The sequence below is a fragment of the Trichoplusia ni genome, chromosome 1 (assembly GCF_003590095.1).
Source record: "Trichoplusia ni isolate ovarian cell line Hi5 chromosome 1, tn1, whole genome shotgun sequence".
Taxonomy (NCBI): domain Eukaryota; kingdom Metazoa; phylum Arthropoda; class Insecta; order Lepidoptera; family Noctuidae; genus Trichoplusia; species Trichoplusia ni.
Window position 1 is genome coordinate 23,659,840 of NC_039478.1, and position 26,382 is coordinate 23,686,221.

Below are 26,382 nucleotides of genomic sequence, written 5' to 3' on the forward strand. Positions count from 1 at the left end.
TTTTTTTTTCATTACGATGCTACGATGGTATGAATCTTTATCAAAATAAAGAACGTTAACAAATTTCTGTGGCGTATATTACCACTGCGCCCGTGCGATGTCGGGGTGGGTCGCTAGTTTATGCTAAACTAATGGGTATAATGCGTCTTTCTATTTATGCAGTTGGAGCAATTGAAATTTTATTACGTTAATGGATTTCGGATTCCTATATTTTTATTCCAGAATTCACCACAATGTTAAAGCGAAGAACATATTAAAAAATGATATCTTCAAAAAGACATTCGAAATAAGCAGGCAATAACAAACATTCACTTCACTAAGACATGACACAACATACCTTGCGTGTAGAGTGCTTTAGTACAACACAAACCAATAGTTACTCATCGTTAGAGTCGATAAATAATGACACACGCGACGTAACTCTACACAACAACAATTCGTACATTTTTATCCCATTATAGTTTTGAATTTTATTCCCAAATCTGCTCAAACAGAAAACAGTCCATTTTATAATGGATGGCATCCACTTTTAACCCGTTTATTTCGTTCATGTAATATTCGGTTTCGTTATATTTGAAATTTGAACCTAGAAAAATTTCATCAAGTAAAATACATTGCTGCGAAATTTTTTTATTACTTTTAAAGATTATAAAAGATCGGATCTAAAATAGATTACTTTACTCGTTGCAAAATAAAATTGAGATATGAGATCTGCTAGGTAAAAGCCCTCCTCAATCTTCTTCCCCTTGTCTCTCATGAGCCGCGAGTGACCAGTTCGGAAAGAACGAATCTAATTCATCCCGACATATCCATCTAGGTCTACCTGCCTGACGCGGGATTTGTGTTAAGAAGCAGGACTAACAGAACTTCTTTTAAGTAAGATAGGAATCGCGTCTGCGAGATAGAGAGCTGTCACACTTCAACGATAGCATTAACAGGGCACGTGAACTGAAAAATAAAATGAGTAAAAATGAGTTCTAGGGAAAAAAAGAAATAGGGCCATGCAAAATTTCATAAGGATCCGGTTTCGAAAGAGTTCAATTTCGTACACCGTGACTCGAGAATTTCATATATTAGACTAGCTTTGCATTCGGTATTGCAATACATATTTCTGTTTTTATTATTTGATTATCATAGAATCAGTACTGGACCACTCTCCTTCACCTGCAACTATCTCCACTTAAAAAAAACAGGCCCATTTGTCTCTGCGTTTTGCCGTGGAAGTCAGACAACTAGACACACGTTCACTTTCCCATTCATAATAATACGAGGTATGGTAACATAGTGAGAAAATATTGACCTATTAAATACTAAAATCTTATATACAGGCAGTTTATTAAATTCGAACGTAAAAGTGTGACAAGAAATTTACTTCGGCCCGCGAAAGTGCATCCGACTCATTTCCACTCGATCACTGGAGCCCGGGATTGGGAATAAAATATATGAAACGAGTTCTCATTCACGCCGAACTGCAGGAAACTAGAATTTTATTAAGTTTATTTCTCAGAATTTTTCACGTCGATTTAAAAAGAAGTTGATTATTATTTAGATGCGAGATCAGTTGACTTAGTTGACGGATTTTCATTGCGTGACAATCATTAAGGTAGTTTCTAATTGTTTTGATTAATTCTCTTGATGTGAATTTTATTGAATGTTATAGTTTTGGAAAAATACTTTTAAGATGATTTTAGATGAGATTTACTGTATTTACTTATTAATGATAACCGGCGGCAGTTGTCCTGATCTTGACATTTCTTGGTGAGAAGTTGTTCATAACTTTCACATTAATTGTCTTAGAAAGTCGATCAAGGTACTGATACCTTACACATTACCCCCAGTTTTCGATTTAGATAAGAATACTGGTAAAACTGTAGAACATAGCAAAACCTATGAATAATAGCAGCTATCTACGCCAGGTTTGCTTAAACGGCTGAAAAGAAGACATATCACAACAGTATAGTTAACTTAAATCTTTAGGCTTCAAGAATGTCTCCAATTTCGTACTAGGAAAGTACTTGTAACAGTATTTACATGAAGCAAGCAAAAGCTGGTCGCGACTGCTAAAACGACTGAACTGAGTAAATGTTGATACACTGTGACACCGCCCTGCGAATGCCTTGATTGACTAAATTACTAAATTGAATCCGCACATCAACAACATTGAATGTAATGTTCAATAGAAAATAAAATGATGTTTATGCTACATTGTTTTATCAAGCGTACCTACTCCGCATTTAAGCCACGCTAGCTACGAGTAAAACAAAAGAATTCATAAATTCAGCCTGTAAGTAATTCCACGGAATGCCGAGTGGTATGAGTCTCTTCGCCAAGCCAAATGTGCACGTATTGTGAGTTTGGTCAAAGCGTAGAGCACGCATTTGAGTACAGACGTAAAATCATGGATGGATATCCATGAGTCCTGAGTTTAGAAGTCTTATTGCGCGACACAAGAATCATCTTTAGTGAAGCAGCACAGTGAGAGACAGGCGAACCGACGGACTAACAGACAAACACCGAGCTTTAGTTATTGGGTTTCATTTTTCCATGTTGTGAATGGAACGAGATCTCAACGGCCCTAATTAAGGGATCACTTTAGATCGCACCCTCTAAAGTCCATTGTATCTAGTTTGATCTGTCAAGTGTTATCTACTCGGCTATCAGTCTCAATAACGTGGCTTTGCGGCTGCTTGCCCGTGTGTGTTGATCCTATTAGTGCGAACGTATCGTATTCGGAACGCTGCCTTCTCTATAGTAAAGTCAGCAACAGAGGTTTAATTACTATCAGTTTTCAAAGACCAATATTTTCTGGCACCCTAATTATATATATTTTTTTAATTTAGAAAAAAAACACTGTTTCACGGAGACACCCAGACTTAGACCACACAAACGCTTGACCTAAGTGGGAATCGTACCTACGAATAGTCGCGCACAGTGCGCTTGACTAGGTGACTTCAACCACTCGTCTATCCGTGCGTCTATTGAATTTAGGTTTATTACGTTTAAAGTATACGAGGTACTACTTCATGTTTTTATTACTTGATAGCACAAATACACACATTGAATTTGATTAAGTAATTTCATTGTGATAACAGACTTCGGTTGGCGACCTTACTTTGTATTTTCAGTACATCTCCTCATCAATGAAGTATGATTAGGTATAGAGCGTTTTCTTTAGTGCACGTGGTTTGATATAGTTTTAAATTAGCGTTTGATTACAAGGTTTTTAGAGATGCAAATATGTAGTAAAACTGTTTTGCTGGATTGCCCCATTACTGAGGTAAAGCTATCTGTCCGGCCGCAGAACGAAGGAATCCCTAATATTATAAATGCGAAAGTAACTCTGTCTGTCTGTTACGCTTTCACGTCTAAACCATTGAACTGGTTTTAATGAAATGAATGGTACAGAGATAGAGTTGACCTTGAGAAAGAACATAGAATAGTTTTTATTCCGGACTTTTGAAGAGTTCTCTTGAAAACGCGATACAACCGACCTCGACGCGGGCGAAGCCGCGGGCGAAAAGCTTGTCTATCTTATAAATGATAGCTAGAGATATTTGCCCATATCTTTTTGTTGCCGCAATAGCAAGAAATACAACTGAGAAATTTTCAACGGTGTGTTGAGCCAAGTCAGTGGCCAAAGGCGGATTAAAAACTGATACCAGGTTGTCCACCAACCTTACGGAAAGTCTAAGAAGATCACGTCAAATGATCGTACCTAGCGTAATGATCAAAATATATTAAGCTTCTGTGATGATACACTAACAGATTTATTTATACCTACGTATTTAGTTCTCTAGTTATTGAAAACCATATTTTTTCGTTTTTATACAGATACTGGATCTGGCAGATTACGAAAGGATTATCCGTGTGAGACTAAATTAAAAACGGAAACAATTATGCGGTATCGTTGGCCGCTCCAAATTTGAATATACGCATTTCGGTTGGCTTTTTGTAAAATGATGAATAAACTTTTTGTGGAATTTGTTTTACTTTTTTTGCCACCAAATATTTGGCACTCATAGTATCATATTTAAAATACAACTTATTACTATTGTCATTAGATGCATAATTAATTATAAAAACCTGCTGAGTCGGATTCTTAATACTGAGGGTTCCATTCAAATAGGATAAATAGAAGGAAATTTGCAATTTATATAAAGAGAAAAACATCATCTGTGAAATTTGCGACTGCCTAGCCTTCACAGTATAAAATATACAACCTGGTCAAAGCCTACAGACGGAAGGACAGACAGGAGAGTCTTCGTAATAGGGTTCCGAAACCCTTAAAATTATCACATGGAATTGGTCCATCTATCCAACTCTCAATAACATTCTCGTTGACAACTTTATTTTTAAGCGCTCGAATCTTCACTACTTTCCAGCTAAAACACGGTCCCGTTATATTTAGGTCCGACCTAGCCCTTGCCACTGTTACCGAACTTTGATATTCTAGGCGAAGTTCAGCCGGCAAACTGTCATCGATTTCCCAAATAAAACTCGGAACTCTCAGCACGGAGGCTTCCGAAATATCTCAATGTCAAGAGCAGTTCGAAATATATGAATATTTTTACCCACAGAACTGTTATTGTTGTGGAAGATTTATGAGAAGATACCAATATTTTAGTTGATTTAGGAGATAGTGGTAGTGGATTAGGGATCCGAAATAACAGAATATGTTAAGCGGTCGTACCGCAGACGTAAAATTAAATATAAAGTAAAGCCCTAGCTGTCAACCTGTCTGCATCTTTTCCTACACCTCTTAATTCATACAGATTAATCTTGATGCTGCTTAGAACAGTCAATTGTTTCCCAGGATCACGTTAAGCTCGTTGTTTTTTGGTTATTATTATCTCCTATCATATGTGAAAAATTAATAAGTATTTGTTCCATTTATCTTAACCACTTTTAAAGCACAAGCCCTTAACAACTCATTCGTAATAGAAAGTCAACGTCGCAAAAATGCATGAATAACATTGAAATTGATCAAAGCTGTATACCTATATGTATAATATGTTTTAGTAGGTAAGATTTATTGTGAGCGCAGTCAGCTCAATCACGCTATTACTGACTCAAGAGACACAATGGTCCTCGCACTCAGAGGAGACGCTCAATCCTCTTTTATAAACTCTGTGACAACTCAAAATACAACACTCTGTTTATTTTAACTCTATATTTTAATAAAGAACAGGAATAATGAGTGAGAATTTACGTCGTATGGTTCTCGAGGCCAATTTAAGAAACAAAATACAACAAAGAAATCCTGTGAGTATATTCTTAAATTTTCTTTTGTTTTCTCGTATCTCGGATCATGTTTAACATAATTTGATATTTTATTATAGGGTACTTGAAAGGTATCGAGATTGTGATTGATGCGGAGTCTATTAGGTTTTCTATCAAAGAAGGTCTGAGTACGGCATAGTGCTGGCTTCCTTGCATCTATATTTAATTTAATATCGTACAGAATATCCTGTCTTTGTGATACTAATGATATTTCCTCTAGCACGTGCCTTAGGTAATGTGATAGGATCCTGAGAGTACGATACCTTACAAGTCTTAAGATATTATGCAGCAGATACCCAGGACCTAATTCCAGTTTATTAAGTTTAATACCGTAGACCGCAGCAGTCGTGGTTAATGTCGCTCTTATATTTATAACAGTAAGGTTCTTTTTGTGATGCACTTTTGTTATGGTTGGTGGTGTCCTGTAATTGTCTTTTTTTTAATTCTCTACATTATTGCCAATTTATAATCGAATGCGGTTGAAATATCTAGATCCTCAAAGGCTAAATGCATACCTTAGTTTTAGGGGTTTAGTACCAAAAGGGTAAAAACTGAAAAAAGTTACAAAGGCGCAGCTGCCTGATTGTTTCCATCCATTAATCATTATAGACAAATTTAACATTTTGCAGATTTAATATTTATGTCATCAATTAGATGAGTGACCAATTTATTTTCAAAATGTGTTTTGGTATGGTACTTACTCGAATTGTAGCGAGTCCCTCCCACACTCTTTTTTAACTTCACGTATTTCTTGAATACAGTCTTATATATGTTTAAGTAATAAACTACTATTCCTTAAGTTTCATGCTTTACATTTTATCCTTTAAATGATTGAACCTCTTGCATCTTCACTTGGTCAACAAGTAATCATTTCATGTCTTTCAATCTTATTTTCTTTCTATTAGCGTCTTAAGCGCAAGAGAAGCGACGATTTTTTTTTGTCATAACCTAGCGCCTGTACCTCGGTTGATGGATAACTGGCTCATACCAGCTGACGGAGGCGTGTTGAGTCCGTTATAAATTATTTCCATAATTCACTTTGCCCTGCCAACGCTGATAAGATGTTGCATATTGTTTTACATAGTAAATATAATAAAGGAAAAAATACGTTAAAGTTTTTGTACGTTGAAAATATTGAGTTTTGTTGTAGAATTATAATTACTTCTTTTATATTAATTTGAATTCAATTATAATGAGAAAATTGAGAAAACTTTTATTTATAAATAAACATTAATCAATTTTAAGACGTTTAACATCTATTCGGAGTTTGTTTGAAATAATTCTAACACGAATTTCAGATATTGAGCGGTTTCAATGACCCAATTAGCTACCTCTTTTTTCTTTATTAATTTGTGTCTCACCAATTTGTAGACGACTTTTAATGAATAATAATGAACTATTTCAAAGCTGCCTAGCGAAGAATAACAAGCCGGTAACACCATTTTTTATTGCTGATTTGTTAACCACTGAAATTCGAACTATTTGCAACCGGAATAAGATCACTTATCCATTGTATTAAATATTTTTAAAGATAACATTAAGCCAATTGTGTAACATGCATTGAACAAAGGGCCTGTCTTGTAACCAACGTGAATCCAATCTCTGCCTTTGAAAATGGCAATAACTGCCTTTTAAATTCATTTTTAAAAGACAGCGGAAACCAATTTAAAAGAAGGAAATTGAGAAATCGCATTGGTAAAGAAACAAAGAAACTATTATATCATGATGTTCGTCTTTTGCAACGGTAATGGGTTCACGGCGAGCTGACGTTGGCAGGTCGATTTACGAGAAACGTTTTGTAACTTTTAAAACTTTACGGCTACTAAACCGATTTGAATACTGACTGAACGAATGGTGGTTTAGGAACAATAAGTGAGTCGTGACAGCTAAAAGTTCATGGGTTTTTTTTTCGGATGTGAAGTCATCAAATTATAATCTTTCTCGCTTTGGCTTGAGCGGAAGCGTTTGTCAGACTTTTACTGACCAGAACTCACTCATATACCTCCCGTATTCATATTCATAGATCTCGATGGCGTGCAATAAGGGTGAAGTATGTCCAGCTGTGGACGAATATGGGCTGATGATGATGATGATGTTAGTCTCTTGGCCCTATATGTACTGGGATCACGATAACCTTCTCGGACAGTCCGGGTCCAAGTGGATCGGCAAATTAATCTAAAATCTTGGTGTCAGGATAGATTTCCGCATAGTACTAACATTAGGAACAAACCGTTTTGATCGATCTCCTTTCTTATCACAAGCTGACAGCAAATAAACCACATGTATATAAAAACTACATTTAATTAAGTGTTAATTTGATTTGGTTAATTTGAGCTCGTGGCTAAGCTATAACCGCATAAGTGATTCGATCACAGGTTAAGCTATGCTTGACGCGGTTGGCCCGTGGATGGGTGACCATTTTTGTCATAACGAGTTCCTCCGTGTTTCGGAAGGCACGTTAAATTGTGGGTCCCGGCTATAAGTTCCTACATCTTTGACAGTCGTTACAGATAGTCAGAAGCTGAAAAAAGTCTGACAGTCTGTCTAACCAAGGGGTATCGTGTTGCCCAGGTAACTGGGTTGAGGAGGTCAGAAAGGCAGTCGCTCCTTGTAAAACACTGGTACTTAGCTGAAACCGGACTGGTAGCCGACCCCAACATAGTTGGGAAAAAGGCTAGGCCGATGAATTAAGTGTTAATTTATTATTTCTGTAACGTCACGGGATAATTTCAATGGAAGAAACTCGGTTATCAAGATTTTTTTTAAGAAAATTACACGCGGTATGAAATTTCAATCACGTTATGAAGCTTTTGTTTTAATGTACAAGTATATTAGACATCGTTACAAATTATCTTCTTTTGATCTGTTTTCCTTCCTACCTTATTACCTAAGCTACTGTTTTCTTCCTAATTATCAATATTTCTCTGTCATTTCGGGCATGACGTAACTGCTTTGTCTCTTCTCTACCTGTATCTAATAAAATTCATATGTCTTAAGCACCTACCCTGCTTACTGCTACTCTTGAGGACGTTTTTGATGTAAATGTAGGTAGAGTTTCTGACACCGTCAAGTGTAAAATATCCATTCTGATATCATGTCTGATATCAAGTCTACGTCTTTGTCTATTCGTTTGATCGATCATTATCCGTGGTTAAGCAGAGACCGATTATGCTTTAAATAATTAGCAACTCTCAAGAAGGCCAATTTATTTATCACCATGAAAAATGTTGCCGATCAAACAGTAAATAAACTCATTCTACCGCAGTCCACCGTTGAGAATACGCCGTTCATTAAAAAAGCTATGAGGTGCTTAAAAAAAGGTTTAATTTCAGTGTGTTTCACCACCGCCGTGTAAGTTCCCATTAAATTACTTGACAGATTTTTTCAAACAAAGAATGACAAATTTTTCAATTTATCTGCCAGGTAGTGGCTAAAAAAGTTTCCGCACGGTCAAAGTTGACAAATAAACGCCTCTATTCCCATTTACGTCATTTTCAATGGAAAATACAAAACAAAAGAGAAACACAAGTCCTTTTCACATCGCAAGTAGTTTAGTGGCGACTCGTCTGCCATCTAATAACTTAATGGCGTACCTAACGCGGTGCCAACGGTAACTGTTAGCTGTGTAATAACATAGGGGTATGTAACTCGGTGGGCGGTCTAGCCGTTACCGTACCTTGGAAAATGAAAATTATTCACTTTTCTAGTAAATTTTCTATCATTTCCCTTTTATTGATTTATTTTTAATGGTGTACTTCATTGATATATTGTAATTTCAGTTCATTCCATCTTTTTTAAGTTTTTGCACTTAATCTAACCGCATGCTTTGACTGCATCAAGGAACTTGAATGTTAGTAAAAAGAACTGCAACAAAAGGAGTACAAACGTAATACAGTACTAAAACACTACAAAAAGATGCGAAAACTCTTTTTCAATTTCACATGATTTCGAGTTATTTTTCACATATTTTCAAAATATATTTTGCAGCTACGACCAAAATCTTTAACCCTAGTGATGCTAGCTATTACTTTGAATCTTCACTCATCTGAAAAGACAGATGTAACATGAACTCTTAAAAGAGTATGTGTGTGAAGTGTGATCGAGAAGGCACACTATAAAGCGCAGATTTTATCTCTCTCCCACACTGACACGAATTTTATTTTAAGTAGTTGTGGTGTTACACTGGCTCCCTCAGTCGCGAGGCGTCAAAATGCCACTTGGCCACGACAGTTAGCAGAAACAGGGACGAAGGAAACTCAGAGTAACCGCGAAATGATGTCTGAATGCGGATTAATAGAAAGGCGTTGCAATTTACTGCCTTTCAGCTAGTCTGCAACTGTGACTGACGTCTGTATTTTCCTTGGAGTCAGGACGCTAGACCATCCGTACAAGTACTGGTTTTACTTAAAAAATGTTACTAGTTTGAATCAGACCTATGAGTCTTTAGTAGATACCTGTATCATTTATTAAAATATTATTTATAACCTTTTGCTTGGTTGGTGTAAATTCAAGATTACTGAGAGTATAAGTACATAAAGACATAAGGTTATAAAATGATCTTGTGAAGTAGAACTTTTGTGGTCTTATTCTCTCTGACAACGAAACGAACAATAAAAACATATATCACTAGCTGAACCAGCAAACGTTGTTTCGCCGAATATTTTTCTAGTTGTATGTATTTTTAATGGCGAACTATAAAAAAATAAAAACAAACAATTTCGTCCAAAAAATAATATATTTTTTTTAGTGTGAGCAACCCTTATCTCTTAGGTGTATGAAAAATAGATGTTGTTCTATTCTCAGACCTACCCAATATGTGAACAAAATTTCATAAAAATCGGTCGAACCGTTTCGGAGGAGTACGGTAACTAACATCGTGACGATGGAATTTTATATATTAGAAGATATATTGGTAAAATCACAAGTCTAGTGTCATTAAACAGATAATGGCAGTTGATTAATTAATCGTTTTAATGAAACGCTATGCTGCAACATTCGTAGGCAGAAGATATGATTTACCTTTGTATGAAATAAACATGGAATCTGTCGATAAATTAATTTTACTCCACAATTTCAGTATAATTTATTCGTTACACGGTACCACCAAACTTCGATGTCATACCTCACACAATTGTGACCATTCGGTTTTGTAGGCGATGCGGCGTTTTCAACCACGCCCAATGTCCCAATCGGTGCAGTTTCAGCAACCCTACATTTTCTGAGGATTAAACTTTAAAAAATACAGCAATTTTATATAATATTTTATAATAAAGTTAAATACCAAACAGTCGAAAAAAAGCAATGTATAAAGCCATTGTTCCTCAAGTTTTTTGCTATTATTTTCTAAAAAGTATCAAAAATTTGGATAAAACTGAAAACGCTCAACAGATGACCGTGACAGGATTCGAACCTGCAATCTTCGGATCCGAAGTCCGATGCCTTATCCATTAGGCCACACGGCCGGTACAATGATAGCGCAAATAGCTTTTCTCATTCGAATGTATGCCATAATATTAGGGTAAGGGATCCCGATTCAATGAATGTTACTATACATTTTGAGTTCGCTCGATTATAATTCCTAGGAGTGGTTAAGTTATTAATTGTTTGCTAGTACAATTCCAGAAATGGAGAGCGATACAATGAGTGGAACTTAGATAGTCAATATAAGTAATTTACTGAAATATTTTTTGATTAAACTAGAGGGGACTATTCCAATAGAGTCTGGATATGGATTGAGCAATGAACCTACTTGTATGGGGCAGGGTTGTATACAGGATTTAACAGAAGCCAGATTTTATATACCACTTCTGTGTAAGGAAGTAATCGTCATTCTCTTCAACAAAAATAATTATCGGTGAACGTTCTTATATCACTTTCGCTCCCAAAGACATTATATTCTCTACTAGCTAGACTATGCACGAAAAAAAAAATGATTATCAAAAATGAGCTTTCAAACCGTCAGCATAAGGTAGTTTATTCTTCGTGAGCGGTAGCTAGTTAAAAACGGTCCACGCGAGAGGGCTCCCGCTGGTAGTGTGTCCTTGTCTAACATCTTGCCAGCTCAACGAATGATTGGGTTTGGGTGAAATGGTAAAAAACCTTATATTTTTCCTTTTTAAGATTTACTAAAACGAACGATTAATATACTTTGAAACGTATTTAAATGTTTTAGTTTCTATAATTAATTAATTAATTCCTTTTAACAGCCTTCTGGGCACGTTTCCCGACTTTGGCAGGGATGAAGATGTCTTTTTTGACACTTTGTAAATAATGTATATTTTTCTTTTTATATTGATATTGTTTTAAAAAATGTAAATATCCTTTTAGTTTAATTTATTGTAAAAATAGTTAAAGTAAAATTAAGTAATCATGAAATAATACGGAATAAATACTGTATTACTTTTATTTAAAAAAATAATTCATTATAACTGAGTAAGGTAAAATTTAAATATTTGGGCCTGGTAATACTCTATTGTCACTATTGTCATCTATTGTCACTTCAAAATTGAAAGTAGGGTTAGCTACTTTTTCCATTTTTTTTGGTACAAAAGTCGTCATATTAATAAAATAAAAATTATTGTTTTATTTACATAACACATTATTGTACCATAATCAAGTAAAAAGTCTGTCAATTCTAAACATATTTTGCATCTATAGGGTGAACCCAGAATATCATTTGCTTTCTTTTTCGTCTTCTAGCAACACAAATCGCTATTGATTCCAATATATATACACTCTATCTATAGGTTTATTTTTTTACTTTCATTAAATTAGGTAGCATCAACATAAGATACACCATCGTTTTTACAAGCAATATGTCCCGGGTTCTGTTTGGTCATGGTCACTCCATTAGAAAGAGACATACTACCGTCGGGAGCCCTCTCGCTCGGACCGTTTTTTGCACCATAGTCTCTTTTACTCCTCCTGTCTTTTTATAGTAACTACTGCGAGGATTATTCATTATATAACGGTTTACTCACGCGTTGCATCGGGATTACCTGACTAGTTGCGGACCCAACCGGAGATCTTAATCATGAGCTGATGCGGCGGCGGAGTTGCGAATCCTAATGTGTTGTTTTTTCCGCCATTTCCTTTACTTGGTCTGTGTACTTTCTTTAAGCTCTTTCTTTTGATCTTCGAGACTCTACTAATGTCCTTGTTTTATACCAAAGTTATCAAATGAGGTGACCTGTAAAGTTTCCTTGAATAAGGTATATAAAGAAAACTAGCTGTTGCCCGCGACTTCGTTCCCGTGGGTAGAAGATATAAGTTATGATTTATACCTGCCCTGTTTTTTCACATTTTCCATTGTACCTATCTTCGCTCCTATTAGTCGCAGCGTGATGGTTTATAGCCTTAAGCCTTCCTCGATGAATGGTCTATTCAACACAAAAATATTTTTTCAATTTGGACCAGTAGTTCCTGAGATTAGCGCGTTCAAACAAACAAACAAACTCTTCAGCTTTATATATTAGTATAGATTAATTTAGGTGTTTCCATAAAAACTTTTACCACCTTATTACGATAATCTTTTCGTTAAGAATTTTGTTTCTATACGAGCGTTTTCGAGAAGTCATGTTTAATTATTCCATTCGGTCTAGATAAATGAGCAACGCTTAGTTGGAAGCCGGTAATTGTTTGACCTTTCAACTACAGGAAATGCCAAGAAAGCTTCAGCAGCCTTATATAAAGTTACTTCAGGTAGGCGTGTTCATTGGAAACAAAAAGGTTATGCAATAAATATTTAAATCAGGTTTATTTGTGCACCTAGAAAAAATAATAATAACAAAGTGTGTGGTGTTGTACCTTAAGGGTAAAAACCGAATTCTATTTTAAATATCAGCTGTCTGTCCGTTTGTCTGTCTCAATGAGCTCTATTTTAAGAAGTGTGGTAGCTAGAGCATTGAAATTTCCAGAGCAAAAAATGTTAAACAAAATGAACCCGGTCTTGAATTTTATTTACTAGCTATTGCCCGCGACTTCGTCTGCGTGGACTTCAGTTTACAGCGTTCGGTGATCCCCGTTTCCATGGGAATACATCATCTTAGTGATCTTATAGCTTTTACACACCTTTTCAATTTTCCCTCGGGAACTATTTCAAAAATCGGGATAAAAGGTAGCCTTTGTTCCTTTCCATGTCAATGGCTATGTGCATGCCGAATTTCATCCAAATCTGTTCAGCTATTTTTGCGTGATTGATTAACAAACATCCACTCTTTCACATTTATAATATAAGTAAGGATTTGGTCTTTTGTACAGAACTCTCAATGTCGGAATCTCACTTGACCGGTTTTTGTTGAGATAAGACTTTAATATAGGTATCTCCCGCTTTATTAAGTAATCCAAGCGATATAAAGCAGACATATGGCCGTAAACTGCACGCTGCAGCTACACTGTAATTTATCCAGCAATATGTTACCCGACGGATTATTCGTATAAGCATGTAACATTTTTACAATAAATTCCTCTTTGTATCTGAGAGATGATAATAAATAATTAAAGCTCATTAGTTGACCACCTGTGTACATTATGGCTTTGGTGAAAAAAAAACTTGAATTTAAACAAAATACCTTTTCGAAACTGGAAAGCGGTTTTAAATAGCAATTTAGGACTTGAATAAATACTTTTTTTCGAAATGTAAGGATTTACAGAGCAGTGCCATAGAGAAACTTACCTACATGTATATTTGAGGGCACTCGTATAAGCGCACGTCGCGGTCGGATCGAAGTATGAATGCCTACGCGTTTAGGGTGAGAGATTGATTGTGTATGTGTGCGTATGTAGCCCCTGCTGTATGCGGTCCCTACGGATTTGGTTTGAACGTACAAATACTCAGGCACTCCCTTTTAAAACATGTTTTAACCCTTTTTTCTCAGTTGCTCTGTTCTGATCAGCTTTGGTTATAATCTAAATGGGGTAAACTTTAAAATTTGTAAGGCACCTAAATCAGTTAGAAAAAAATAGTTAAATACAAAAACGCTTAAACACAAAAAAAATGCTACGCTCATAAATTTTATGGATTTTTTTCTCTATTTGTTTTTCTTTAGCCCCAGAGAACATTTAGTTTCACAGCAAATATAGAGAGGATTAGCTAAATCATCAAACCTTGTTGCAATCTCTCTAATTTATTGATGGACATGGTATATACGTACATGTACGAGTGTATTAGGCTATTATCGGGCGTGTTAGCGGTGTATCTCATTCGATTATCAAATGAAGATGCGATGACTTGTCCTAGCAAATTAGACATTGATGTATTACTAGATCTGACATGCACGACGCAGGTAGATCAAACACGGCGGAGTGATGCATCTACTAATTGTCTAACATCTAGGCTAGTTGCAATGTATTAGATCAAGGTATTTGGTTGATTCCTATTAATCTCGAAGTGGATTATGACTAGGTATCCTAGAATTTGTCACATCGTTGCACTGTACGGATAGTCTATTAATATGGGACGCCACGGAGTAAACGTGTCGCGGTTTCGATTTCCGGATAGTTTGTGATCCTCGGATGCTGGTGTTGAGACGAGCCGAGTGGTTAAGGTCATCAAAGCTATGCACGACGTGTCGTGATTTAGATCCCCAGGTAGAACAAGCGTTTGTGTGAGGATTAAACCCAGAACCTAAGGTATAGCAGTCAACGCCACTATTCGACTCCCACCCTTTTTTGGAACACTTATTAAATCAAACAAAGACTGAATCAAGATAACTTCTGCAGCCATTGTATCCGACAATCGCTTCTCACAAAGGCCTTTACTAATTGGTGCCAGCATGTCAACCTTGCCCACCGTTTCATACATGTCAAAAGGCAAAAGCCCCAATTTTCCAATGTAGTCACAAGCTTTGTCATGTTATCAAGTTTCACAAGCTCGACTAGAATTTAGCAAATTGATTTTGTATACTATTCTGCCACAGCCCTTTCATTGTAACTGTCCACTATCTAAATTCCCTGTTTTCAACAGTTTCAAAGTGCTGATAGATCTTTCCTATAGCACGTAGCCAGAGGATGCTTCGATTTGTAGAAATGCAGACGTGAAAGTACTGTCAAAGGGTATTCAGGACGATTTTGTCCAGAGACTTGCAAAATTGGAAGTGATATTCTTTGTAGTAGTTTAGTTCTTACATTGCTGGCAACGGATCCTTTAAGCTGGTGCCGGCAGGTCCTTTGTTCCGAAGCTTCATTGCAAAGAACAAAGAATCGAAACTCTACTTGAGTTTTGCTGAAATATATTTGCCCTCCAAAAGCTTTGTTTCGAATTTTATCGTACATAGGACTTATAGTAAAATGCTTAGCGGCTATTAATTTTTAAAATTGGTTTTTTCCCCTTCTCAAAGTGTCTATTTTAAATTATTTTATTTAATCTCCATTTTGGACAGGACCACAGCTGAGACTGACACGAAAGTTATTGACAGACAGAATTAAAAAAAATGCACGAGAAGGAAAACTCGATTGTTCCGTTTTAAAATATGCTGGCTTTTGTAAGCTATCACAATTTTGACGTTCGCTATCAATTTTTTGTAACCAACTTTTTTATCTACCTTTGTGATAAAGGAGTTATATCCAGCCCGTGAGCTCAAATGCATTGTGTCGGGGGACTGGTGGTATCTGCGGGGTTTTTGTGCTAAAAATTTTGTTTGTGTTTGAGTACCCACTCTGTTCGAAAGTTTTCTTCATAGGTGTCCATTGTTCATAGTCAGTTAAAGAAGGTAAATGCTATGTACCTCTATGAATTAGCAAAAACAGTAGTTATAAAACTTAATATTTTCACTACATCGGTCAGGTCATCAGGGTCCATTCTAAGACTTTATAAACGCTTGTTTACTTCAGCCGGTACTGCGTCGAGTTAACCGCATTGCGAGCTTACGGCTACGTCGAACTGTAAACAAGCAACAAAGCTACACTAAATACCCAAGGGTATTTGTTTAGAACCGCAGATTTAGACTTACAATTATTTTTTTGAAATGGAACATAAAACTGTTTTGTGGTTTATCGATAATTCGTTCGTAAGTCAACACACTTAAAGATCAAAATTACTAAAAGATTTCGAGTAAAGACATAAGACTTCTGATAGTCCAAATAAAACCTCTTTAGACAGCCGTATAAACACCTCTAAAAAGCATCAAAACTTACAAACCACCAGCGACGTCCATAAAACATTAAGAAAAAAAAAACAAAGCACGAACACAGTTTAAATTACACCAACAATTGAATGGACAGAATAATCATATTAATTTCTAGCCGGTCAGTGTTTCAATGTTACGAACATGAACTCTAACTAGACAGTTAAAAGGCCGGTTACGTCGAGGCAGGGGTACCAACGCCAGCGGGTAAACGAAACAAATAGCTTATAACAAAAGAAGGTTGTATATAATATGCATTTTCAAAACCTGTGTGATCAATTAAAGGTGCAATTATTTGCTGGAAAAAGCAATAAATTTTCCGAAATCAATGTAATTATTGTTACAAAATGCTTGTGACAACTAATAAATCATAGCATTCAGGTACCCTAAAATTGAGATTTGTTAATTAAGGGGAATTTCCCAAAAAAACATTGAAACACTAGTAGTTAATGCTGTGCTTAAGAAATATAGTTTGATTTAATATAAAGAAAAATGTTTCAATATTTTTTATCTCGTCTTTTCACGTTCCTAATATCCATGTATATTATTTAAGGGATTTTTACACATACTGTACTCCTTCTTCTGCTAGGAAGTAACTTGGTGATGCAATTATTCAAAGAGCATGTTCTCTTACTTCTCCCTACTCTTAGATCTTAAAGTTATATTCTTGAAGAAGTGGAAGTGTCAAAGCACAAGGCGTAGGACGACGTGTCTCATCGTCAACTTGAATAATATTACGTAAGTAAGTGTTACACTCGCTCGCGTATAGCCCGGCGACGAAAATAAAGAACATTTGAATTTGCTTCCTGCTGCTCGCGAACGCATTTTGTTTCTACTTTTTTGCCTTTGTTCGTTACTCGCTCGCCGCCGGCGGTGAGACAACCGCCTCATACTTCAATATTGATCGAACTGCATTGACATTGTAATACTTTTCATTGAGAGATTTAAGTGAATGAACCGCATACACGTTGTGTGGAGGTTCATTGAGCGGGGAATCGGTCGCTCGGAAAACAAACGACAATTTTGTTTTTGCCATTTTTAATGCGAGTGTTTTGATATTTGTTTTGCTAACGCGGCGAAGTATTGTTTTGTCCTACAATAAGGTTTGGATGTTTGACTTGGGTAAACTTGCGCTTATTTTTAAAATGGAGTAAGTAGTACAATTTTCAGCTGCCACAATAATTTCTTAAGATTTAAACTCAGCTAAAGTTAACTTATACACAAAATTGAGGTAAACTCTTTGCTGATTTAATTACTGTGAAATACGATTTTTGGCTGGAAAGTCATTTCTTCTATTTTTCCTTTTCTTATAGTTATTAAATAACACGAATGCAATAAGAACGTAATTAAAAAACTAAGTGTTCCAACTTTGACCTAGAACAACACAACCATAATTGACTTATTATTGTTCCGACTGCTGACCTACTTATGAGAATGCAATGGAATAGAAAATTGTCGGCAATAAAATCGTAAAATGAGATTTTGTCTAATGAGGTATTATTACCAATCACTGCAGCCGCGTAGAGAGAGAGATGTATAAGTATGATGCCATCCTTTTTCGTTAAGAACTTTTATTTTCTACTAGCTGACCCAGCAAACGTTGTTTTGCCTAATCAATTATTTGTAGGTTTATGTATTTTTTAATGCCATATTATAAAAAAAATAAAAACAAAAAATATCGTCCAGAAAATGAAATATTTTTTTTAGTGTGAGCGGGTTGCTCACACTCAGGGGTATGAAAAATAGATGTTGTTCTATTCTCAGACCTACCCAATATGTATACAAAATTTCATAAAAATCGGTCGAACCGTTTCGGAGGAGTACGGTAACTAACATCGTGACACGGGAATTTTATATATTAGAAGAAGAAAGAAGATAATAACTAGGGTGAAAAAAACTTTTTTAATTGTTCTGCGCCCAATTTACATTCGTACTTCATAAAACCTAACAGCGTCGATGTTTCGATAGAGAGTTATTTACAAACAAGCTTTATGTCGACTTTACCTGTTAAAGAGTTGATCTCAAGAATTTTCTTTCTTTGTAAGACTCCTGTAATTGTTCTAAGAATCTGATTGAATTGTGACCAGTTTCTTTCATATTTATAAGTTCAAGATTTATATTTATACTAGTTGTTGCCGCGACGTCGTCCGCGTGGTTAGAAGTTATAAGTTAGGAATTTTTGAACAGAAGCCCTCGAAGTTGAATATTTTTCCCCGTTTTTGCCACATTTTCCATTGTATCTTCGCTCCTATTAGTCGCAGCGTGATGTTTTAGCCTAAAGCCTCCCTCGATAAATGGTCTATTCAACTCAAAAATATTTTTTTTAATTTGGACCAGTAGTTCCTGAGATTAGCGCGTTCAAACAAAAAAACAAACAATCAAACAAACAAACTCTTCAGCTTTATATATTAGTATAGATTTAGCTGATAATTCCCAACCGTGTTTGGCTTGTTGACGATTTCTTTAACAGCCTATTCACACTAGCTGTTGCCCGCGACTTCGTCCACGTGGTTAGAATTTTCCCCGTCTTTTCCACGTTTTCCATTATATCTTTGCTCCTATTAGTCGCAGCGTGATGTTATATAGCCTATAGCCTTCCTTGATAAATGGTCTATTTAACACAAAAAGAATTTTACAAATCGAACCAGTAATTCCTTAGATTAGCGCGTTCAAACAAACAAACAATCAAACAAACAAACTCTTCGGCTTTATATATTAGTATAGATATAGATATAGAGTATAGATTTAATGGTGTCAAGTGCGTGTCTTATTTACTGACCGCTAAATAATGATATCCTTCGTCACTGTAAATAGTATCACGCAAAACTATTTATAAGAACACAGCGAGGTAAGGTCGAGCAGTTTATAAATAAGCAAAAGGTTTTAATCACTGCTGAGGACTTGACTATGAGTAAGCTCGTGCTAAATGATCGTAGATTACTGACAGTGGGATTTATTATTTGTTGGTAGTTAAATGTAACTTCTCAATACTTTTGATTTGTAATAGAGATTCTTCTATTGTCTTTTTACTGGGAATCCTGAGCTGGATAGTGTGAGATTTGTGCAATCATTCATGGCTTAAAATAAACTTCATGTTTTACAAATAAGCGGTCGTTCGCATGGGGTTCGCTGAACAGCATAATTCTGTTTTTATGCCGAGTAAAACTAACGTTATGTTAATTCTAATGCCTTCAAGAACATGTGTTTAAAGTTTTATAATAATCGGTTAGGTATTTTTCTCGTGGAAACGTATTAAACAAACTTACATTCACATCAGTGCTGACACTTAGAGCAAGAGCTCATTCGAAACAAGACAAATTTGCCTCGTATTGACCAATCTGTCTTACGTAACAGCTTTGTCCAAGAAACGTTTTCTTTCAAGTGCCGCACACTTACTCACCATACATGTATTTTGTAAATAATATTCCCACTTACTCATCGTATACGTATTTTATATAATGTTTAAAAAAAAGGAGAGCAGCTTCTTGCCGTCTCTACATTCCTCGACCATGACAATACAATGACAGCCTGACAGCTGAGAATGATATTTCATTTCACGTCTGCTGTGCATTTTGCAAGCGTATCCGTGTAAAACTTTATTCAGACACTAATATCAATTAGAAAAGGTACAACAGTTAAATGCAGCGGGATTTTCCGAAAGGGTTACCGTGCCAAGGTACATGAAGAGCAAAGGAAGGAACATGGGTGGGTTTTAGTCAGTGAATGTGATGAACTATGATTTTTTTTTGACGCCCGTCGCCAACAGTAACGAATTTAATCCTTGTGTGGCTGGTGGTTTACAAACATACGACATGCACAAAGACACCCAGACTCACAACAAGCATTCGTGGATCATATGTACATAAGCTTGTCCTACGTTGGGATCGAAGCCGCGACTCGACGCGCACAGTGTGCTTGCAACCACTAGACTGCAGTCAAAATTAATGATGCTATAGTTTCTATATTAATGTCTCAAAACCAAAAGCTTACAAGACACGCTTTGTATGAACGCATTTAATTGACTTTACACGTGGCTAAGCATCTTAGTACCTGGGTATTAGACAAACAGCTTTTGATAGTTCTCTTTGCTACTTGCCTTGCCTTTGGCAGTCCTTTGAGCGTTTCTCAGAAGTCACACGTTACACTCAGGAGTTCTATGAATTAGTCTATTGCTATGAACTCGGTTGTGACATTTCGTAACCCTAACCACAAGTATTGATAGGTACGGTTGCGTGGTTTAATTTAATACAAGGGTGTGGGTTTTTAAGCCATTGGAAGTTTGTCGTTGTTATACATAATCTATAGAAATTTTGGAACGATTTTTTTCTTAGTCTTAGGCGCAAACTTGATTTTGTCTTAAACAGAGAAAGGAATATCATCCATGTAGGCCAAAAAAAGGAGTTTCTATCCTTAAATTATCCGATGAATGGATATAATTCGAATTTGTTTTTAACCTTAAACTTTTTACTGATTTTTCTGTTTAATTAATGAGAAACATTTTGAAAATGCAGCTCCAATCTGTTGTAATGAAATGATCCATTAGCAAAGCTCCACTCCGACGGAATGCAGTTTCAATAAAACTAAATAGGTGCTTACTCCGCTAGATTTCATCGTCCATTTAATTTCATAAACATTTTTCTTTGTATTGTTTTATTTTGTATAGAAGATTGTTTTTCAATTGCTTTCACTTTTTCTGCAGTTGCTTTTTGTTATTGAATATTGTTATTCAATTATCCGTATGGATGGTTTTACATTTTTAATGAAGTATAAAATAATTTTCTTTAGTATTATAAAAAATAGTAGAGTTATCTGCACTCGAATCTATTAAAACAAATTGAATTCATTAAACACTGTATGTCTTTCTTTTTGGGACAAGACCCTAATTTTTGGCAATAATATATTCATTTATACAGCGTTTAGAAATAGAAAATAGTGAATATAATAAAACAAACAAAGAAAGATCATCTCCACCTTGTTAGTGTCAATTTGTAATGCTTTTTTATTTTTGAATTTAACTTACGCCGATAATAATAAAAATTAGCTATATATTTAAAAAAATATTAAAAACGTCTTTACCTCTAACGTCGAAGCTTAGGCGTAGAGGCTTGCTACGAAATCGCTACATTTCGTAGCGGTTTGTGACGTCATATGGCTTCACAAACCAATATGTAAAAAGTACGTGCTTACTTCAGTAATGTGTGTGTTGCCGTAATAATTAAGTACCCGCGTTAGAACGTAGCAGGTAGAAACGTTTACCGAGAGCTTGTTTATTTTCCCTTGTTAACATGACAAAAAGGAGGTTGGCAAGACGGGATACGACAGATTAATACACTGTTTGAATAAACGTTTCGTTGTACCAAACAGCACTTCACAAAAGCAAACCTTAATGCTTTGTGTTAAAGTCTAATATTTAAAGTTACAGCACAGTTGAGGTTCGCAATCTGATTAGTGGCCTGTTTGACAATAGTCAGCCATTTTCAGCGGAGATTAAAGGAAGTTTGTAAATCAGTGTGTACGAAGGTCAGCGTATTGATGTGAGATCTCTAGCGGTTAGAGCTCACGCACACAGATACGCTCGTCTTATACTATACATGCTATATGTGTATGTGGTCACGCACACTCTCTCACATCGATCAAGGGACAATGTCACCCGATGACGTTATAACATTGTACTCGGGAACAAAATAAACAAAGATTTAAATTGAAAGACGTCTTATTTGAGTCGAGAAATGATACTTATTGCGTTTTTTTATGAAAATGATTTCATCTTTTTCTGTTTTGAATAAATTTGTGGAATAATATGTATCGTTTTTTTGCAGTTTTTTAATTGCGCACCAAGTATTGTGAAAGTAGTATTTTGTTACTACTTTTAGTAACGATATATGACATTCTCGACAGCTATTTTAGTAAAGCTTCGCTATCTGTCTGTCTGCCACCAGCTCGTACTTCATAACTAACATAGCTAGAGTGTCAAAATATTTACTAATGATATATTTAAACTACTTTTACATCAACAGAAAGAATAAAAGTGAAATTACGATCATTTCGGTTTTATATTTAAATCTATTTGTAGGGATCCCACAGTCTTGCGAGTCCGACTCACACTTGGCCGTCTTTAGTCTTCCATCCATTACAAACGTACAAAGACCAAAGAGGTCCATACTATTACACACGCACACTTCTCCGGACACTAACAATACTAGAAGTTACACAGTCACGCACACAGCTACAGTTCCCACACACACATGTCCAATTGTTAATCACGTGTGGTTGGAAGGGAAATAACTTGGACTGATTGGGTTCCGCTTGTTAACCAGTAGGGCTAGCTCTAAGTACTAGGTAAACGGATCGGAGTTGCTGCGGTTGCTTTAGTGTTTGTTAATCTAGGCTTTATTACCAAAAGACTTCTTGAAAAGTGACGTCTGTCATTTTTATTCATAAAATTATGGAAAAAGAGTAAAAGAAATATCGCACACTCTTGATTGCCTATATCTCATACTTTTTATCGCTGCTAGAAGATACCTCCTTATTTTGTTACGTTTCGTTTTTAACTATTGCGTATTAAGCTATTAATTGAAAAAAAAACTTTAATTTTTTGTAAAGTAGTGCTCCATACTTTAAAAAGTACATACTAAATACAGTAAAAAGTCTTGAATTGTAACGAAAGACACGCTAAAAGATGGACTTTTAACCAACGCCAGAAAAGTTTGTTTGATGATTCCTGTTCAATATACCAGTATCTGTACTGTAATATAATATTTTAAATACATATTAAAATACCCTAGTAACTTCAATAGTGGTTCCTAATGAAATCGTAATACTTATATAAAATATACATATAATATGTAAAAATCTCAACGAATTCCGAGAGTGAAACGAAATTGCGAACAAAGTTAAACAAGAAGAAGGTTTTATGACAAAAGTTCCATAGCATGATATAAAGAAAAAAAAACTCAGTAGCGTTCTACATTTGAAAAAGATTTCAACGTTCAATTACATTTATAAAGCTTCTATAGCATGCCTGTATTTTTAATCCCAGCCTGTTATACTTCAAAAGGTGGAATGAAACAAAAGAATAACTTTGTATTTCGTGAAATAACAACGCAATGAGTCAAAGGATTGTTTGTTCGAAATAAAATAACAGAGACTATTTCCACAAAGAATCGAAGACTAGCATTGGTTTTTATCAAAACTACAACTAATTTTTCCTTTTTCAATTAATTTTCAATCTTTTATAAAAACAGCATTGCAATCTATGATATGACTTTAAATCTCAAAGGGTAACTCTGTATAAATGCGCTGCTCAATTTAAATCCAGTAGAAACTTTCCATTCTTGTATTTTTTGTAGTCTAACGAAACTAAATCCATAATAAAAAGATTTCTTCATTGCGAAAGATGCAGTTTCCGATCGTGACATTTCGAATAAATATGATCGGGAAAACAAATCTTTTTAACCTTTTCAACAACCTAGAGATTACAAAAGTCGATTTCGAGCAAACCAGACTTGGATCTTTGAACTTTGATAATAAGTTCGCCGGGATATTGGATTCACGACTATACGTGAGCATTCGAGTAGGGCAGGGGTCCTCGCACGTAATGAAACGAGACCTCCTAGAGTAAAGCAGGTTTGAAGTGTAGACGCCGTCCTGCGTCGTGTACTTGCGTTACTGCACCTTCGATACCTAATAGCAAAATTCTGATGTTTTGGACCTTCCATAGTAGCAAAATTCAGTATTTAAGAGGTAAAAGGGATAAAGACTTTTTGGTCAGTGTTTTGCAGTTTAATGCTAATTAGAAACGTATTTTTCTAGTGTTCCGCAAATATAAATTGATCAAACAGTGAATAGAACTGAGACATGACGTCACGACTGTGTATATTTTTTTGGAAATCGTTATCTCACAAGCTAACTCTGCTGAACTTTAATGCAGTTTAAATCTTTTTCAGTTTTGTTGTTGAGAAAAGGGAAAAATGCGCGTTTTAATTTTCATACCCAGTCACCATCTTTATTTATTACCTTTCTCATTACCTTTCAAAATAAGGTACAGATAGATGGTAAACAATATCTTCCTTTGAATAGGTGGATCATCGACTACTAAGTACGCAAATTGGGTTAGACGTTCAATCGAATCCCGCCGCGTACCATTCGTCATTACGAATTGAATAGCTCTTAACTAGATTATGAAATCATGAAATGAATACCTATCGCTCACATTTTGATATACGCGAACCTTAATTTGAATCGCATAAATTACTCGTTCTCTTTTTTTCTCTAAACGAACTTAACTATGCATATACTCGGCTTTTTTATACTTATACTAGCTGTCAAGGCGCAGTATGTACCTCCTAACAGTCGATGATCATAGTGGAGACCAAATATTAAGGGGACAACCCTTATCACTTAGGGTTATGAAAAATAGATAGTAGCCGATTCTCAGACCTGCTGAATAGGCATATAAAATTTGACATAAATCGCTAAAGCCTTTTCGGAGGAGAGCGGTAACTAACATCGTGACACGGGCATTTTACATATTAGAAGATACCCACTTCTCGGTTTTCGATTGACCTTTTTAAAGAGAAGTGTGTCAAATTTAACTTAAACGTTTTATTTACACAAAGCAAAATGTGAAACAAGAAAACTGGTACTGAAAAAGGGTTTTAGAGGAAAAGTAACAATCGAATGATTCATTCCAATATAAACTCGTCTGATAAAAACAGGACAATCATGCAAAATATAATCCTCCGTGAGATTATTAAATTCTTTCTCTACATGGCATTATTCGCGTGACCTATATCGTTAAAGAGGGAATAGAAGCTTAAATCAATTATATTAATGAACCAAAAAACATTCTACTAGTCTGTTTATTTACACAATTTAAATCGTTGGATTTTTCGACTTGATTTCCCCTTCATTTCACCTTTGTCACTGCCTTTTTATAGTAACTATTGTGTCAATGATTCATTATTAAATGATGCAATAGTTTATTTACGCGTACTTATCGGGATAGCCCGACTATTGTCGGACCTAACCGGAGTTCTTAATCATGAGCTGACGCGGCGGGATCGCGAGTCGAACAAATTACCTAGAAGCCATCTATTTACTTTTTACGGATTTATCACAATTAATTGATCCTAGTTTACCAGAGCCATTGGTTTGCCTTCCTGACTAGTCTCTAACCTGATTTGGTCGAGGATATCCAAACGAATGCCAAAGATCGAGGTATGACAGTCGAGGATAAAAGTTGTTATGCTTTCTTATCTCAAAACGTTTGAAAATTTTGCTTGTAGCCACTAGCCGAAAAAGTATTTTTTCGTGGCTCTTTCTTGTGTAAGTCCCCAGCTTCAAAATATTTCGAAACAAAAACCTGAGGAACTTTTACTATATTCAGTTTTCTCTTTTAAATCAGTGCAAGTTAATCACGTTTTAACCAACCCCTAAGAGTTAAAAGCCGGGGAAAGTAAGTATGAGTAAGGGATTTCGCTCCTAGTTTTAAAACCTTCAGGAGATTTGATCTATAGGTTGTTGCCCAGTTGTTAGTCTGGTACCCTGTGAACTATAAGCCTGGATTTCCACCCATTATGCTTTACAGCAGGAGAGTGCTCCCTAAGCTTGAGCTTAAAACGAAGTGAAGCTGTACCTAGATTTTATTTTAAATGAAAATTTATTTTTCCGTCGTAAAATTGTATTTCGTTAAACCTTTGCACTGAAGGTACTGTAATCCAGACATTACCAAGAGTCTCTTTCAACGTACTTCTTCCATGGAATAAAGATTCTAACTGGAATAAAATAAAGCATTTCTGCAGCCTTTGAGAAAGTAAGCTGTAACAAATAAAAAGAATGGGAATTAAAAAACTACAGTTTTCGAACGTTTATTCGAGTCAGCCATAATACTTGAGTGATGCATGTTTTTTTTTCGTTTCGCTTTAGGTTGCGAGAAACGACCTCTGAGCAATCATTTGTCGAACATATGTGGTATCAT

The 26,382-nt window shown here is 35.6% G+C and overlaps 1 protein-coding gene and 1 non-coding gene across 2 annotated transcripts in view; one reads left to right on the top strand and one right to left on the bottom strand.

Annotated features, from left to right (window-relative positions):
* The first annotated feature begins 5,098 nt into the window (after window positions 1-5,098).
* The window catches only part of LOC113500050 (F-BAR and double SH3 domains protein 2), a 106,260-nt gene continuing 84,976 nt past the window's right edge, over window positions 5,099-26,382 (top strand). The window contains exon 1 of the mRNA XM_026880715.1: window positions 5,099-5,262. Coding sequence (XP_026736516.1) covers window positions 5,194-5,262 — 69 coding nt within the window. The 5' untranslated portion in view covers window positions 5,099-5,193. The remainder of the gene's footprint in view (window positions 5,263-26,382) is intronic.
* On the bottom strand, window positions 10,670-10,742 carry Trnar-ucg. Its single transcript has one exon. It is a non-coding gene; the product is annotated as a tRNA-Arg (tRNA).